General features: G+C 40.7%; 3 protein-coding genes across 3 annotated transcripts in view; all 3 read left to right on the plus strand.

Annotated features, from left to right (window-relative positions):
- The first annotated feature begins 1,746 nt into the window (after positions 1-1,746).
- On the plus strand, positions 1,747-2,893 carry LOC137294739 (zinc finger protein ZFP2-like). Its single transcript, XM_067825833.1, has one exon. The coding sequence runs from the start codon at positions 1,769-1,771 to the stop codon at positions 2,837-2,839; it is 1,071 nt and encodes a 356-aa protein (XP_067681934.1). The 5' UTR covers positions 1,747-1,768; the 3' UTR covers positions 2,840-2,893.
- A 7,996-nt stretch (positions 2,894-10,889) lies between these two features.
- Positions 10,890-11,798, plus strand: LOC137273912 (zinc finger protein ZFP2-like). Its single transcript, XM_067806819.1, has 2 exons — positions 10,890-10,936; positions 11,012-11,798. The coding sequence occupies exons 1-2, from the start codon at positions 10,905-10,907 to the stop codon at positions 11,796-11,798; spliced, it is 819 nt and encodes a 272-aa protein (XP_067662920.1). The 5' UTR covers positions 10,890-10,904.
- Positions 11,799-11,852: 54 nt separating this feature from the next.
- The window catches only part of LOC137273919 (zinc finger protein 845-like), a 30,039-nt gene continuing 22,803 nt past the window's right edge, over positions 11,853-19,088 (plus strand). Inside the window, exons 1-2 of the mRNA XM_067806828.1 lie at positions 11,853-12,034; positions 16,648-16,731. Coding sequence (XP_067662929.1) covers positions 11,853-12,034; positions 16,648-16,731 — 266 coding nt within the window. The remainder of the gene's footprint in view (positions 12,035-16,647; positions 16,732-19,088) is intronic.

Consider the following 19,088-nt stretch of genomic DNA (forward strand, 5'->3'; position numbering starts at 1 on the left):
ACATCTTGGTAGAAAGAGCATACTCAGTTACAACAGGGAAAGTTGTGTTTTGTTAATGTTACATGACTTGTCATATATAGGGAATGTAATGTTCCTCTGACTCTGAATCATGATTATTTCATATTCAGTAATCATACAACAAGACACCAGAAGATACACCTTTCTCACTGACTTGTTTCCAACCATGACAACAAAGTCTTCTATGGGCACAATACAGGGCATAATGCAAGATACAGTGCTCAGATTTGCTTTGAACAACAGCCTTTGAGAAGGCATACTTGCTATTTTTGGTACAATACATAACAATATAGTGTTTCAGTGAGTGAGTATACCTTTAGCAGTATTCCAGCTGACACTTTAAGTACTACACTCCACTCTGTGTGATGTAGAATGTGTACATGTTTCAATTTATCCTGTAGTTGTCTACTGTGGACATTGAATATTACACAACTCTGTGAGCTAGGAGGACTTTATTATGTACACCTTTTACAGTTGACAACCTACTTGAGACATCTTCCTATTTAATCACAAACGACATGGGCATTGATCTGCGCAGTTGGCATATGATGACGTGTCAACCAAGTTGACTGTGATGTATGTGTTAAAAATTCTTGCAGTCAGCATATACACCATACACATAAATAAATAACTATATTGATGGAATGCTGTCAGCATCTGTAGTTTTTAAACAGGATGGGCGCGTGAGTGAGTTTAGTTTTACGTTGCACTTAGCAATATTCCAGCTATATGGCAACGGTCTGTAAATAATCGAGTCTGGACCAGACAATCCAGTGATCAACAACATGAGCATCGATCTGCGCAATTGGGAACCGATGACATGTGTCAACCAAGTCAGCTAGTCTGACCACCCAATCCCGTTAGTCGCCTCTTACGACAAGCATAGTCACCTTTTATGGCAAGCATGGGTTGTAAACAGGATGATGCAAATTCCGACTTGTATGCATTTTACCACATTTTTTACATGCTGGGTTCAGTGAAAATAGCGAACACACTGGACCCCATTTCACAAAGCAACCATAGTGCTATGGTGATTATAACTCCCATACTTAGACATAGACTTCCGATAGTCATATCACTACAATTGCTTTGTGAAATGGCCCCCAGCACTATTATCAAGTCAATCTATGTAAGTATATGTATTCTTTCAACCCCATGGCATATAATGATGAATCTAAGGTTGTGCCTTTTGCTATGTACAGATTTTTGTCATTTTTGTCTTGGTCAAATGGGAGGGGAGGGCTTCATTTGCGGAGCATAACTGCCAAAACATCAAATGTTTTTCTGCAAAACTTGGTAGATTTTTCAATCAGAACCTAAAGTGGTGCCTTTTACTATTTACAGGTTTTAGTGATTTATTACCATGGAAACATTTAGGACAGATGGGCTCTATTTCCTGAGCATAACTTGAAAACCATTTGATGTCTTTTAGCAGAACTTGAAGTGGTACATTTTGCTTTTACCCATATTTGGCATTTATATTTTTCATGATTTTCATGGAAATGATTTGAACATAGTCTAAAATACATCAAGGAACTGTCAGATGTTCTTTCAAATACATGGGGGCTGGGGGGATATACCAACTTCTGATGACTCTTGTTTTGAAATGTCTGTGTTGATTGGGATCACAGTAAAGAATGTATTCATTTTTTAAAATCAAGTTGGTGGCATAGATAACTTTCCAAACATCCATTTGTATTCTCAACTCTTTTATGTTTTCAGTGAACATCATAACATCTGTAGGTAAATAATGGAATTACAACAGAGTCAGAATCCTGAAATTTGTGAGACAGAATTGAAGGAAACAGATGATCTCAGGAAACATACTGTTACTGACTCGCTGGACACAGGAAGTGTCAAACATAATGGAATCAAGCCGTATCAGTGTGGTGAATGTGGAGAAGAATTTACAGGATCTTGTGCCCTTCAGACACACATGAGAAGTCATGGTGACTCAAAGCCCTATCAGTGTGATGTATGTGGGAAAGAATTTCCAAAGTCCAGTGACCTGCAAACTCACATGAAGAGCCATGGTGGAATTAAGTCTTATCAGTGTGTTGAATGTGGGAAACAATTTACACAGTCGTACAACCTGCAGAGACACATGAGGAACCACAGTGGAATCAAGCCACATAAGTGTGCTGAATGTGGGAAAGGATTTACAGAGTTTGGTAATCTGGAGAGACACATGAGGATTCACAGTGGAATCAAACCTTATCAGTGTGTTGGTTGTGGAAAGAAATTTGCAGACTCAGGTAGTCTGCAGACACACATGAGGATTCATAGTGGTGTTAAGCCTTATCAATGTGTTGAGTGTAAGAAACGATTTACACACTCATACAGTTTGCAGACACACATGCGGTCTCACAGTGGCATCAAACCATATCGGTGTGATGAATGTGGGAAAGAGTTTCCTGTGTCAGGTAGCCTGCAGAGACACATGAGGATTCACAGTGGGCTGAAGCCTTATCAGTGTGGTGAATGTGGGAAAACCTTTGCAGTATCAGGTCAACTGCAGACACACATGAGGATTCACAGTGGTTTGAAACCTTACCAGTGTGTTGAATGTGGAAAAAAGTTTTCAAGATCCGGGGGTCTGCAGAGGCACATGCGGACTCACAGTGGAATCAAGCCATATCAGTGTGATATATGCGGGAAGGAATTTACAGAGTCAAGTTCTAAGAAGAGTCACATGAGAATTCATAGTGGAATCAAACCTTATGAGTGTGATAAATGTGGGAAAAGGTTTACACAATCATCTAACATGCAGAAACACAGGAAGATTCACAATAGAACTAAGCCTTCCCAGGCTTCACAATAATGTTAAATCAATTACTTTCATGTTTCAAATGGGATTGACTTTTGGTCCATGTCCAGATTTATTATCTCTTGTGAGAATTGGAGCTGTTTTGAATGTACACCAGATGATGTTAGAACCACTGGTAACTATGGGTATCTGTTGTGACCATGTCTATTTGCTAGAAATTAACTAACAGCCTAAGCAGAGCAAACATCAGTCATCAGAAGAGAATCCTGCAGTGTGATAAGCATCCTTGAAAATGACATCACTTGTATATGGATACAGTACTTGTTTTCATATACAGTAACATATACTCAGTGAGTGAAGATGGGATATTACCTGGCAGAAACATATAAACATGGTGCAGTGGGAAGATGATGTTATTCCAGCTGTCTAGCAAATGTGATTGAGTGACAGAGTGCATGGTTTATGCAGCTTTTAGCAACATTGCCATGCAGTATTCCCCAGCAATATCACTGTGGGGCACACAAAGCCATGAGCCTCACTCATTGTGTCCATTGTGTCCATGTAGGGCATCAAACCCTGTTTAATCACCAGTTTTATCCCACTGCTGGATAGTCAGGATTTAGCTACCACTTGGTGATAGTTTCTGTCTGTATGCATACTATTTAACAGTCAGTTTAACTTGTAGTGAAATGCTGTCATATGTATTGTGATATAGGAGTTGTTAACAGATGGATTGTATAGTGAGCCTGGTATTGAATATTGAATGTTTTATTGCTGTATCGTCAGACCATTCAAAAATAAGATTCTCAAAAGAAAGTTCTCTTTACTGTCAGCTGACTATAATTAGTTGTGAAGATACTTTTCTATTTTTCTGCTCACTGGGAGGAGAAAACATTCCCATTTTCTTAATAAATGTATTGTCAGTAGCAGCGTTAATTGCACCACGTAAGTTATTCATGGGCATATGCATATGCATAACTGTCCACGGGTGTAATTGTAAAGGTGAGCATGTGCACTTCTAATGGTTTTGTCACAAACACATGGAAGGACAGGTCAACTGTTACCCTGAAAAATAACAACAATGGGGTGCTTGTTCAAAGGAGGAAAATGGAATTCTATACTTTAGTATGATATCATCCTATAGTTTGTTTTAATAAACAAAACAAAACAAACAACTATACATGCTGTGTTGGAGCTTACTTAGTGAGTGCATATAACAGATTCAAACATGACATCATGTTGAGTTACAGAAAAATCTCCACTTTCTAATTTCCAAAACATGATTATCCAGAAAATGTTTGATAAAACCACAGAGGGCAATTAAAGCCACTTGGTCGAGTAAAATGTCAGCATCTGAGGTGACCACCATGATCATCAATAACAGCCAATATTTGAAAGGAAGTGCCGAGGGCTGTCTTGAGGAATGTTTTGATACTCTTGTTTAAAGTGCTGTGTGCAGTTCTTGTACAGTCTGAGTAGGCGGATTATGTAGGCCCAAGTGTTGATCAAATGTATCCCACATATGTTCAGTGGGGAACATATTGAGTGATCGAGTGTCTAGGTAACACCCGAATATTGTTTTGCAGGAGAAAGTCCTGTCACGTTCGTGCAACATGAGATCGTGTATTGTAATGGACCATTTATCAATCACTGATGTTGATGAAGGGAACAACATGACATTGAACTGATCTTCTGGCATAAAGTACGGTTCCCAAAGCAAGTTGCACCCTGTCTAGTCGGAGTTTCGGCACAGTCCAGTTGGGAATGATGCAGCTGTGATGTTTGAACAACGATGTCTCAACCGGATGTAGTGACCCTGAGCGGCAGTGGTAACTGAAGGTCGACCTGACCAGGGTCCATCATTAACACTCCCAGTATTGTTGTATCTGGTCCATAGGTTTGAAATGGTCTGTCTGCACACGCAGGAGTGCCTTGAGTGCATCCCACATATGCAAAATACACATAATTGAACAAGCTTATTTGTGAAATATTGTCAGCATCTTCATTTTAGAAAGTTTTATCATGCATATTTTGACGAGTATGTATTTCCACCCTACTAGATCACATTTCACAAAGTGATTGTAGTGATAAGGTGACAAAACTCCCATGCGTTAACATACTTACGACAGTCATATCGCTACAACCCCTTCGTGTAATGCCTCCGGCACAACAAACAGCCAAATGTTTATGATACATTGGATCAACATAAAGAATGAATAATGAGATGCAGATTCGCTGTGTATCTGCGTAAATTATGCAATTATTTATGATTCCTGTTAAGTCTATTGCAAACAAGTACTCTTGAATTTTTCTTAATGTTCACTAAATTTGATCATACATCCATACACAAAATGATAGTAAAATAAGTGGAGTATATTAAGAAGTTCTATTTCACTTCATGAACTTGGTAATTTGCAGTCTTCCTTATCATTTCTCATGTTACTTATCAAATATAAATAACAAAAACATACACCAACCGTTAAACTTTATTATATTTTTACAGTTCATTGAAAATGTTAAAATGCCTAACTGAATTTGACGGAGGTGGCTACCATTCACTTGGTTACTCAAAAATCGCGAGGACACTTAACTGAGATTGAACATAAGTAAGTAGATACTAGTAACTCAATGAACCAAAACGTTATCTGTAGCTCAGCAGAATTCGTATGTGGATAATATCTCCTTATCTGTGGGTTACGTGAGGTAGTAGTATAATTAATGGTGGAAAGAGACCACCATCAATTAAACTACTAATTAATATCATTAACAAAGATCTAGACCCTTTCCCAAAACACTTAACCCAAATTTCCACGATCCGTCTCCCTCCACACAATGTCAGTGTTGGCGGCAGTATGGCCTAATATTAGACTACACTGAGTGGGAAAAGTGGGTCACGTGACAATGGCAACGAGACGCTGTGTATAGCACGATCGATATTGTCTGGTTGGGTCATACAGTGTGCGGTTGCGTCGGCTGAGGCAACTATAGGGTGTGTGCCTGTGTAGCTTTTCAGTAATCATGTGCTTTATTCAGAGTACCTTTATCGTTTATGGGGAAAGTGTACCCAGGCCTTTCACCCCTATCCCACACACCGAGCATGTGTAATTAATACTATCTTTACGATGATGAGAACAATAACCCTGGCTGTTGCTCATTTTACCACAAATGTTTGTTTTCCCCATAAGTACCCAGTTGCAAACGTGTCTCATTTTGTAATGTTATATATGTGTGATTAGTCTAATTGTTTCATGATTAACACTGTCGCAGCTAAACTGTGTATGAAGAAAATCAATTCACGATCTTTCTGATTTTCTGATGGACTGTAATATTCTGTAATGGTTGGTTCATTTAATGGTTCCAGTTTCTTACCTGTTAATACATAGTATTCTTTCATAGCTTTGTCGATGTCTGTGAAAGTTTTAACAGCATGATTTTCACGCTGATTATTGATTATTGATAAAATCTAGTCTATTCAAATGCCTCTTAGCGTATTCGGCCTGCGCGACCGGTAGTTTCTCATCGCTATATCATGCCGCTTTCTCTCCGCCTCTATTTCACCATTTGACTCTCAATTGTGAAAACAGGAAATTACTCATAGAAAATGCTACTGCATTTATGAGAGCCCCACCAACCATCATTGCTACTGTTGCCATTATATTACTTTAAAATATTTTCTGGTATAATACCTTGCTTTACCAAAACAAGGCCATACCAATGTTCATAGTAAACATAAACCATGTCTTGCATGTCAAAGTCGAGCTTTATAATCGGATGTTTTTTTATAATCATTTTAGTCACCCGAGCGTATCCCACTGCTAATGCAGAAACCACTAATGCGTGGTAGTCGTCGTTAATGAATGTTTTCCCCTCAGACATGATATATAATATGAGATATAATTTTAATTATAACATAATATGAGGGTCAATGGGGGACACCCCCATACCCCCACTGGTTGTGGTGACTTGAACAGGGGTATGGGAAACTGATTTGTTAGCTGCCCGCAGGGCATATAATGAAACAGCAGCAGTGGCTACTACACCACCTATGGCTATCCACATGTAATTGTTATGTTTATTGTGCCTTAGCAAGGCATTTTTCCTACCAGCCTCAACTCTTTTTGGGTTCTTCTTGGTAACTTGCGTGACCTGCTGTAGGGTGTCCACAGAGCTGTCCTCAGGATTCTCCATCACTTGGTTATCTGCCTTGGTTATCTCTTGGGCAGCATCCATTTATAATATTGTTATATTTTACAGATTAGAATTGAAATGCAGCTGAGAGGGTTTGGGTGATCCTGGCACAGTCAGGCTGGTAAAGCTCATCATCAGCTCAGGGACCTCACCCCCTCTACACGCAGCCCAGACAGCGAATGGGACTTCTCCCAGGAACCACTACCTAGTCGAACCCACCAAGAACTTTCCGGAGAATATGGAGGCTCCCCAACACTGCAACCTTCTGCATTACCCAGATTGTCAGAAGGGCTGTGCTCCCGGTGGAGAACCCTGGCACTCTCCTGATCTGTGCCAAGAGATCAGGAAGTACCAAACCAAGGACAAAGAGAACAATGGGGAGCCTGACGACAGTGTACTTGGGATACAGGCGAGACATTTCAAAGGCGAGGTCCGCATATTTATCATGCTTTTCCTGAATCTTGCCAATCACATTGTTGTCAAAAGGGACAGAAAATTCAATGATATAAATAATTTCTTTAGTTTTATCAAAAAGGACAAGATCAGCTTTGTTGGCTGGAATTTGTCTCAGGCTGTATATTGGCCTATTCCAGAGAAGTTTAAAAGCATCATTTTCCAGGACGCCCTGGACATGTTCAGGGTCGTACCTTGGATGGACCTCGGGGTCAAAGCCACAGGCATGGCGGAGACGATAGTAAGAGCAGCGAGCCATGCTATCATGTCTTTTAAGATATGCTGTTTGTGCCAAGGAAGGGCATCCACTGACAAGGTGTTGGACAGTCTCTGTAAATTCATTGCAAAGACGACATTTCATATTGATATTTTCTTTAAGAATAACATTCTGCGAGTGGGAGGTGACTGGTCCTGAGCAGCAAAAAGGAAGCCCTCAGTTTCACATCTGAGACCAGCCGACTTCATCCAGGCAAAGGAGTCGGATTGATTGCTGTTCTGTTCCACACACTGCATGTACATAATATTCTTATTATTATTTGTTTTATTAAATTTACAATGCTTTGCCGTGATGATTGCTGCAGTCACAGGAGCTAGAAACATACTGTATTTGTGATATAAAGCACAACTCATATAGCTCCGGTGATGGACGATGTTCCGGTGGGATCGGTAAAAAGTGTGATGCTATGCCAGTGTAAATCTGGGTAACCTATGACTTTTGTCATCTTGGCCCCGAGTTGTGCCTCATATCTAGCATATAATTTACTGATTTCCTCATCCGTCATTTTCTGAATCTTATCAGCAGTATATGTTATCACCTAAATATTGCTTTCCCTTACCACCTACTACTAGCGTTATCAGTCTATCACGTTGTGTATGTACAACTGAGTGGGGAGTACTGCGTACAGCCGACTGCAAGTCCCCTTCTGGAACCAACAACTGCTCTAGTAATTCCTCTGCCTCCATTTTATAATATAGTACTCTAGTTTTTATTTTAAAAAAATAATATGCAACATACGCTAAACACGCAGAGATAGAGGTTAAATTATAGATGACTAGAGCTTCAAAAATGGGGGAGACCCCCATACCCCCAGCCGACCGCAGGTCACCACAGGTCATTACTAAAAATTACTAAAACGTTACTAAGATTTACTAAGCCAACCGCAGGGACTTGCAGTCAGTTGTCTTGGGGTGTGTGGGGCACCCCACCACCCACCACTCCACTGGCTGATCGGTTTTCAACATGAGCTTGGCGTGCTTAGTTTCAGCGAGCTGTTTTTTAACCCGTTCCCTTTCTGTTTTGCTCATCACATCGTTCTGTCTCAAACACTCCTCGAACGAATCCCTGTCCTTGCAGTGAAATAATGCCACCCAACGCGTATGCTCTCTGAAGTCTTTCAACACCGAGTTGAATGTCTGCGTCAGCTTCCATATGCTGTGATTCGCATGCCGGCCAGAGAAGGCTAAATACGACAGCATGTCTCTTTTCTTTGTTATTTCTCTGTTAGTGCTGCAATCATCCAGGATGAACGATGTCGGTATTCCTTTAAAACGGTTGTGAAACAGTGTTAAATACTCTTGTAAATGTGTTCCCAGGGCAACTCTATATACGTCCGGGTCCATCATAACCCAAGCTCTTTCCTTATATGTTTTATTCATGTTTATAGTAGGGCACAAGATAGCGATTTTATCAAATACTTCCCCATAATATCCTTCGAACAAATCCAGCACGAAACCGTCTTAGCACAATTTGCCCAATTATTTCATCCCACTGCTGGTGTGGCCTCATCCCATGGCTAAATAACTGATTAGGCACTCCCTCTATGGTCAGTTTCACTATGGGATAACCCGGGTGTTGACCTATTCCATAGTCGCACTAGAAAACCACTTGCCTTGTCAACTGTAGCCAGTCGTTATGGTACTGATTTTATTCGTGAAAAACTAAACATGCATAATTATGGTGGTGCAAAACCCAAATTGGCTAGCAGATCCGAACTTGGGGGTGTGAGGGATACCCCCATACAGCGTGCTACAGAAGCGTCGGAGAGTGTTGAGAAACTGTTGAGTAAATACTGGGACAAACCATTAAATTCCCATTGAGGGAACTGTATGGTCTAGACGAAGCCGTGAAACATGTACATGGAGAACTCGTGAACAACATGGGGAAACTGAACGAACTCGATAAGCACATCACTTGTGAAAAAAACAAACTTGGTGAAACGGAAGACGATGACATGAAGCATCGTATCACAGAACGACTAAGCAATTTAGAAGACGAGAGATGCACGCGATTGGAATCTGCTTCCTCGAATCGTGAACAGCTTCAAACTCAGATCAGTCAGATACGAGAAACAAAAATAGATAGGATACTGAACGAGGATACAACCTTAGCCAACAAAATACGAATATTGTTCCGTGAGCAAGGCATCACCATTGCCAGCGTTCTGACGGCAGTAGGCTTCATCATATCAACCATTGTAGTATTTGTTGAGGGTATTCAACAAGCTCAACAGGCATTTATCACGAAAACCAACGGCATAATAGAATCACATTAAACTGCTTCGCTGAAATCAATATAGTCGGGGAGGCCCCAACACCCCCTAGCCGGCTGGAAGCCACAGTGCCGCCACCTGCGTATTCACTCTATTAGGAATTTTTTTACTACTACTTGTTCATCCTATTAGAGATGTGTTTACACCTATGTATAACGATCGAATTGTGGCGAGCTGAAAACATATCTTGGAGTTACGTTGATAATCTGATTCTTAGAAAATTCAAAGAATTAGGGCATGGCTACCATCTATTGACTATTGTTACTAATACAAAGGTCTACAAAAGAGAATTTCCAACTGAATTCCTTACTGAAAGTAAACGTGATAGTATAGAAATAAGTTTATTCTTGTTCATGGACTCAATAATAGTAGATAATGGTCGAAAATACCCCATATTCAATCAGCGTAGTCTAATAATAGACCGCTGCCACCACTGATCGTGTCAATTTGGGTTAAGTTTTCTGGGAAAGGGTCTAGATCTTTGTTAATGATATTAATTAGTAGTTTAATTAATGGTGGTCTCATGCCACCATTAATTATACTACTGGGGTACAATGTAATTGACTTCATTATCAACTATCATCAAGTTGTGCATGGTCCAACCCTAGTTATTTTTGGCAGTGTCCTTATCTTTAGGAAAAACAAGCACTTGATAAAAAAAAAACATATACAAACTCTTTTATGTTTTCAGTGAACACCATTACAACCATAGGTAAATAATGGAAGGGCAAGGCCAGCAACAGAATGATGACACTTGTGAAGTCACGAACTGTGAGACCGAATTGAAGAAAACTGATGATCTCAGGAAACAGTCTGTTACTGACTTGCCTATGGAAACAAGTGGTGTCAAGAAAGATAATGGATTCAAGCCTTATCAGTGTGGTGAATGTGGAAAAGAATTTACAGAATCTTGTGGCCTGCAAACCCACATGAGAAGTCATGGCGGGTCTAAACTCTATCAGTGTGATATGTGGGGGAAAGAATTTCCAAGGTCCAGTGACCTGCAAACTCACCTGAAGAGTCATGGTGGAATTAGGTCTTTTAAGTGTGTTGAATGTGGGAAACAGTTTCCTCGGTCATACAACCTGCAGAGACACATGATGAACCACAGTGGAATCAAACCACATAAGTGTGCTGAATGTGGGAAAGGATTTACAGAGAACAGTAATCTGGAGAGACACATGAGGATTCACAGTGGAATCAAGCCTTATCAGTGTGTTGTATGTGGGAACAAATTTACAGAATCGGGTAGACTGCAGACACACATGAGGATTCATAGTGGTGTCAAGCCTTATCAATGTGTTGAATGTAAGAAACGATTTAAGCACTCTTACACTTTGCAGACACACATGCAGTCTCACAGTGGCATCAAACCATATCAGTGTGATAAATGTGGGAAATGTTTTCCTATTTCGAGTAGCCTGAAGAGACACATGAGGATTCACAGTGGACTGAAGCCTTATCAGTGTGGTGAATGTGGGAAAACATTTGTATTATCAGGTCAACTGCAAAGACACATGAGGATTCACAGTGGTTTGAAACCTTTCCAGTGTGTTGAATGTGGAAAAAAGTTTTCAAGATCCGGAGTTCTGCACATGCACATGCAGATTCATAGTGGAATCAAGCCATATGAGTGTGATATATGTGGGAAGGGATTTACAGAGTCAAATACTAGGCAGAATCACATGAGAATTCATAGTGGAATCAAACCTTATGAGTGTGATAAATGTGGGAAAAGGTTTACACAATCATCTAGCATGCATAGACACAGGAAAAGCCACAACACAACTAAGCCTTCCCAGCAGGCTCTGAAGCACAGTTAGTTTCATCTTTGAAGTAAGATTGAATGTTGTTCCAGGTCCCGATTGGTCATCTTTATGGGAATTGAGGATAAACTGATCCACCCTGAGATCAAGTTTATTGACCAGAGACTACCAGCAGCCAAAGCAGTGCAAACATCTGACATCCTGATAGAAGGCTTTCATCAGAAGAGCTGTAAACACCGAGGCTCCAATATGATGAGCATCCCTAAAAGCGATATAGCCTGTATCCGGATACAGTACTGGTATTCATATACCGGAACTTATACTCCCTCCTTGGAAGTAAATAAATCCTTCATAAATATCAGAGCAAAGATGGGATATTATCAGGGAGACAGACACATATAAACATTATTCCAATCTATCAAGGTTCTGGCAACATTTCAGCCATACCATGGGGCGCCCCACGCAGCCATGAGCTCCACCCATTATGCCCATGTGAGGGGCATAAACCCCCACCAAACCATCTGTTTGAACTCACGGCTGGAAATTCAAAAGACTCTGGTACTTTGGGACTGTTGCGTTTTTCATTCACACAATTTTGACATCAATACAAATCTTGTAGTGAAATGCTGTCATAAGCATTGCGATATACCAGGGTTGGCTGAAAAGTTCTAAGCCTCACTGTGAAAAAAAGTTACAAAGTCCACGTTTGTAATTTATTTTTCTACATAGTCCCCTTCCAAGTTCACACACATTTGCCAGCGATGCTGCAAGGCCCAAATCCCGGTCAGGAAGAAATCTTCTTCAGCTACCCTAAAAAATCAGTCACAGCGGAAATGACGTCATCATTACTTGCAAAATGGCGACCGGCGAGTTCCTTTTTCATTTTGGGGAACAGGTGGAAGTCAGAAGGAGCCAAATCAGGTGAATAAGGAGGATGGTCAATGAGTTGAAAGCCACAATCGCGGATTGTTGACATGGCCACCACCGATTTGTGAACAGGCGCATTGTCTTGGTGGAAGAGGACACCTTTAGCGATCATCCCTCGTCGTTTGACTTTGATTGCTTCTCGCAACTGGTAGATCAGTAGATCAGCATAGTATCTGCCGTTGATAGTTTGACCTTTTTCAAGATAATCAATGAGCAGAATACCCCTGGAATCCCAAAAGACTGATGCCATCACCTTTCCAGCTGAAGGAACAGGCTTGGCTTTCTTCGGAGCTGGTGAATCAGGATGCTTCCACTGTTTTGACTGTAGTTTTGTTTCTGATTGAAAGTGATGTATCCAGGTCTCATCCATGGTTACAAATCGTGCCACAAAATCATCGGGATCTGCTTCAGAACGACGCAAATTGTCAAGGGACGTCTGGAACCTGACACGTTTCTGTTCTGCTGTCAAGAGCTTTGGCACCCATCTTGCAGAAACTTTAGTCATTCCTAATCCGTTGGTGATAATATGCTCAACCCTCTCATGAGAGATGCCCACTACACTAGCAATATGTCGAGTAGTCAATCGTCGATCATCCTCAACATATCGAGCACTCGCGCAATGTTTTCTGGAGTGGTTGCTGTTGAAGGCCTTCCTGAGCGTGGGTGATCATCAAGGCTTTGTCTGCCACGCTTAAATTCTGCAGCCCACTTCTTTACTGTGGAAAATGAAGGAGCATCATCCCCTAGAGTGGAGACCATGTCAGCATGTATCTGTGTTGGGGACATCCCTTTCTTTTGCAAGTACTTGATGACTGCCCTGTATTCAGTTTTGTCCATTTCTGATGATTTCAGAGGGTAGGTTTGCCAAAAGAGCTGTAGTTGAGATAAAACTATTAGTACGTTTGTAGTTCTTGTGTCTATGATTCACTAAACGATTGTCCTCATTGGTGGCAAACACCTGTCTCTACCTGGTGGGGAAAAACCACTCAAGCTGAGAACTTTACAGCCAACCCTCGTAGGAGTTGCTTTGTGATGTATTCTATCGTAAGCCTAGAATTGCGACAGAATGCTGTATTGTATCGTCGCACTGTTCAAAATTCAAGATTCTCAAATGAAAGTTCTCTTTACTGACAGCTGACTGTAATTAGTTGTGGGTAATACTTTTCCATTTATCCGTGGATGTCCCCATTGACAGAAGAAATTCCCATGTTCTTAATAGATCATGACCGTACCATTTCAACTATTTTCAGATAGAGTGTTTATCCATCACTGTCCTATAGTGGTCATGTTGGTGTGATCGTACCATTAAAAAGCCAGGATTCTCAAAGGAAAGTTCTCTTTACTGCCAGTTGACTGTATTTAGTTGTGGATGATCTTTTCCATTTTTCTGTGTATCACCAGGAGTAGAGAACATTCCTGTCTTCTTAACAAATGTATGTGAATAGTAGTGTTAATAGTACCATATCAACTATTCATGAGCATGTGTTTGTCAGTCTCCCTGCAATAGTGGTGATACAAGTGTAATTGTAAAGGTAAGCATGCCCTACACTTGTAGCAGTTTTCATCACAAACTAATGGAAAGACAGGTCAACAGTTATCCTGGAAAATAACCTGACAGGAGCATATAAGGAGGAAAATAGAATTCCATCTAACATCATTCTACATAATATTATAATCCTTGTATTTCATACGCTTGACCATACATCTTAGTGGGAATCCTATGATGCTCATTTGCATCTTGGTAGAAAGAGCATACTCAGTTACAACAGGGAAAGTTGTGTTTTGCTAATGTTACCTGTCTTGTCATATATAGAGAATGTAATGTCCCTATGAATCTTTGAATCATGAATATTTCGTGATCGCACAGCTGGAGATCAGAAGATACACCTTTCTCTTCGATTTGTTTCCCGCCGTGAACAAAAAGTCTATTACGAACACCATAAAGGGGATGCTGTAACATTCAGATTTGCATTGAACAATAAGCTTTGTGCACTTGCTGACGATGGTGCGCTACATCGACGATATAGTGTTTACTTCAGAGAGTGTCTAATACAAATATATAGGACTTGATATCAGACATTCTAATTCAGCTTAGTATGTAACACGAGTTCTGATTGATCAATTCTACACATTTCCGATCGTAAACTTAGCACTTGGGATGGCAGTTTGAAATTCGATTCTCCAAAACATTTGAATGCGTCCTTACACTATAGAAGCTGCTTTTCAGGGCTTTATCATTTGCAGAAACCACATGTCTTCAATTATTTCCCCTATTTTAGCTAATTTGGATAAGATAACGGTATACGCCCCCAATGCGTCCAACACAGTAATAAAAACACTGTAGTCTCAGAGGACATTCAAACGAGTTAAGAAGAATACGCACACGTTTCAATTTATCGAGACGTTTATTACAGTGGTCATTGAATATTACGCAACTGAAGGCAAACATTGTAATCTAACATTACATGTATGTATTTATGTACATACAGTGATCAACAACATCGATCTGCGCAATTGGGAACCGATGACATGTGTCAACCAAGTCAGCTAGCCTGACCACCCGATCCCGTTAGTCGCCTCATACGACAAGTCTAGTCGCCTTTTGTGGCAAGCATGGGTTGCTGAAGGCCTATTCTACCCCGGGACCTTCACGGGTTTGTCTTCAGTGAATGCTCATGGAAATACATATGTGTCTGTATTAAGCATAAGTTTTCAGACATGGCACGTGTGAAAGGAGATCTGCTTTCAGTCTCACGTGACTTCCTCTTTATATTTTCATCTATGTCTACACATCTATCTCGTCATACACAACGCTGTGTGTGTTGGAGGCCGTTAAGGTCAAACTGAGTTGTAGCAAGTTGGCTTACTATCAGGTTATCTCAAGTCTTAACTAAGCTTTCTGCGAAAGTGTAGTCCCTGCTTAGGTCTGTTTAACGTTTCGGAGTTCTGTTGTAACGACACGGGACCCCTTCGAAGGTGAACAGACCAGGGTTCGATTCTGTATGACCTATGCACCGTCTGGAACATAAGTTGGTATCACTCACAGCATAGGCATATCCAGCCCTCATATACTAGTACGCTAATCCCACAACCCCTTCCTGTATCTTTCGTTAAGTGCCACCATACCTTAGAGCCCACTGCACCTAGTGAAAATTCCTGATGAAGGATTGGTTGAAAACGGTGGATGAGTGAGTGAGTATGAGTATCTGTTAAAGCAAATTCCACACAGGAAGTGGGCATGACACATTGAAACCATGTGGGGAATCAAACCCGGGCCTTCTGTGTAACGAGCGAACACATTAAGCAGTAGACTTCCTCACCACCCCAATCGCAGTGATGATGGTAAATGGTTTACGATCGAAACAAAAATTGACTGTCATTTAACTATCAACACTGTACAATCACATGTGTTGGTGAAGGGTAATAGACACCATGTATCCAAGAGAATCAGTGGCGAAACTGCACTGGGGTTTGGGTTTGGGGTTATATAGATTCCATTTTAAAAGAAAGAGTGTTGTCTTTGCCTCACTACCTGTGCACACGTATGACAACGCTTTGTTAATAATCAAAAGGATGCAAACGACTGTCTGTCGTGAGGTAGAAACGTTTACGTAATATCTGTACTTACGAACAGGTTGACTGTACCAAGTTAATTGCGTTGAACATTCGCATGAACAATGCCAAATGAAATACCCTGTAAATAGGAATCTGGGGAAGTTTCGTTTAATGTTGGAAGAACTGAAAGTGTACAACGAAGTGAAACAATGGATAGCAATGGATAGGTCCCGTCTCGCAAATTGCAATGTACGGCGCGCGCAAAACCAGCCAGGAACCAGCTTCAGTTTTAGAATATGCTGTACCAAAGCAGGCACCCGTCACACATCGCAATTTTGGCGTGCGCAAAGGGAGCCAGGAACCAGCTTAGTACTGCGCATTCATTGCTATGCTGGGCCTGGTCTCGTATGTCGTAATAGCTTAGCTTTGGCGAACGTCAGCGCCCGCAAAGGGAGCCGGGAACCAGCTTATGCCCTGGCAAGCAAACATGGCGGACAAGATGGGCAAGGTGGGTTAGTGTTGGGACCTAGAACGGGCATTCAGCGTCCTGAAGACTGCTGTTGCAATGTGTACGCGTTGAGAAAGATTATGCTACTTATGCTCACAAAATTCAAACAGGTTAAATGAAGGAAAAGAAACACACACCGCTTTGAATAGCAATGTTTTCCTTCTACCTCGAAAACACATACACACGACATTGAAGTTAAGGGGCAAATTCATACTAGATATCGTCTACAGTAGATCAAATTTGAATTATTTTGATCACGCAAGTGTCGCCGTTTTGGCCTCGTATTCTTCTATTGTTATTTGCTAGACATAAACTTGAAGCGCCCAGTAATTGAGTACAATTCTAGGAATGTTCGATCTTTTCGTTTCGTTCACATGTGAGGCCATTTGTTATGCATTGTTTTGAGATTAGATAATGCTGCGGATTATTTCTACCCTTTACGATCCTCAGGGTTCAAGGTTAGAGTAAGGCACCCTTTACTCCTCTCAAGGTTAGAGGACTAACGGGGAAGACCCGTGAAGGTCCCGGGGTAGAATAGGCCTTCAGCAACCCATGCTTGCCATAAAAGGCGACTCAGCTTGTCGTAAGAGGCGACTAACGGGATCGAGTGGTCAGACTCGCTGACTTGGTTGGCACATGTCATCGGTTCCCCATTGCGCAGATCGATGCTCATGTTGTTGGTCACTGGATTGTCTGGTCCAGACTAGATTATTTACAGACCGCCGCCATATAGCTGGAATATTGCTGAGTGTGGCGTAAAGCTAAACTCACTCACTCACTCACTAACGGGGAAAGAGTTCCACCCATAGAATTTCACATAGAATATTGCCACCTTCCCCGGTGTAATATTCCTACACTGAAACAAGTTCATTGATGTGTTTTTCATATATGTTCTAGTTTACTGAATGTATATTTAGGGGGAGGTATGCATGTCAGTTTGTAATTTTGGCTTTTGATTGGGGTGGGGGATACGGGCAGAACTCGTACCGCTCATGTTGTTGATCACTGGATTGTCTGGTCCAGACTCGATTAATTACAGACCACTGCCATATACCAGGAATATTGCTGAGTGCGGTGTAAAACTAAACTCACACACTTAGGGTTAGAGTTTGGGGTTAGGGTCTGGTACCCTTACCTGTAGGAACCACTAACGGCCAGGATGCCACAGGGACATATATTCTTCAACCCTCACTTTGAAATCCAATAAAATTCTACATACACCATGCTCATATATATACTTCACGGTTTTGAATTCTGTGGAAAATTCCCTGTTCCTTGATACCATCCACTATTATCTCACACCAAGCTAAAGTAATTAAAATTACCTTTCAAAATTGGCTCGTAAATGCTTCCATTTTTCTCACTATGCAAAGTCAGAGCATTCCTTCCTGTATTTTTTGAAATGTGAAAATTGAATAAATACTGTGAGTATTGAATTTCAAAAATAGCATATTAATGATCACTGATATCAAGTTTTTGTAATACTGAAATGTCGCCATTGAACCCAGAATCGGTTAGGATGTTTTCAAAAATACACTTACACGAATGCTGAAATGTGCTTTCCACCTTATTGGATAGTGTTTACAAGATCACTCTTCGAGAAGACTAGTATTGAGACGCCTATAACATCATGTATACTTCATAGTTAGCTGCGAGAAATGCATCATTGAATTCCCCACACATCTTAGAATCAAGTTACAAATGGTCTTTGTCACCAATACCAACTGTATAGATAAAACGAAATGAAAGATACTGGGCATGAAAACAAACGCTGTACTCAAAAGACTCGAATGACAACAGTATTTATCAGCATTTCTGGATTCTTCTGTTATTTTAAAAAAAAAACCATAACAGTAGACAGATAGTCAGAATAATTCTGATTACTTACATCTCACATTTATGTCCAATAGATCTCTGAATCAAGGAACGAGTACTTGCAAAATTCAGTGTACCCTTGTTAGTGAAGCCACCATTTTGAAAGAAATCGGTCATCGGTAGTGATGTCACACATCAACATTGTTGCCCATATTAGGCAATTTCTTTGAGTTGAAGGTCGGTTGAACAAGAGTAAACACAATGGCCATATTCCGATTGCACTTTGAGTATTCTGATGTATATTCTGATATTTTATCGTTCAGATATTTTTTTTCATGAAACTGATTTCAGTATCTGCATTCATCCTTGTTCAATGTCATATCACATGTGGATATAGGGTATGCGTTTTCATTCTTTGAAAATAATCATAACAGAGTGCTTTTATTGGTGCATGATAAAGAACAGAGAAATGTACTGATTTTTAATGCACACAGAAGTTTTTGACAACATTTAGCAGTGTCTATTTCTCAAACCCCTGAAGT

This window comes from Haliotis asinina, chromosome 1, assembly GCF_037392515.1.
Source record: "Haliotis asinina isolate JCU_RB_2024 chromosome 1, JCU_Hal_asi_v2, whole genome shotgun sequence".
Lineage (NCBI taxonomy): Eukaryota > Metazoa > Mollusca > Gastropoda > Lepetellida > Haliotidae > Haliotis > Haliotis asinina.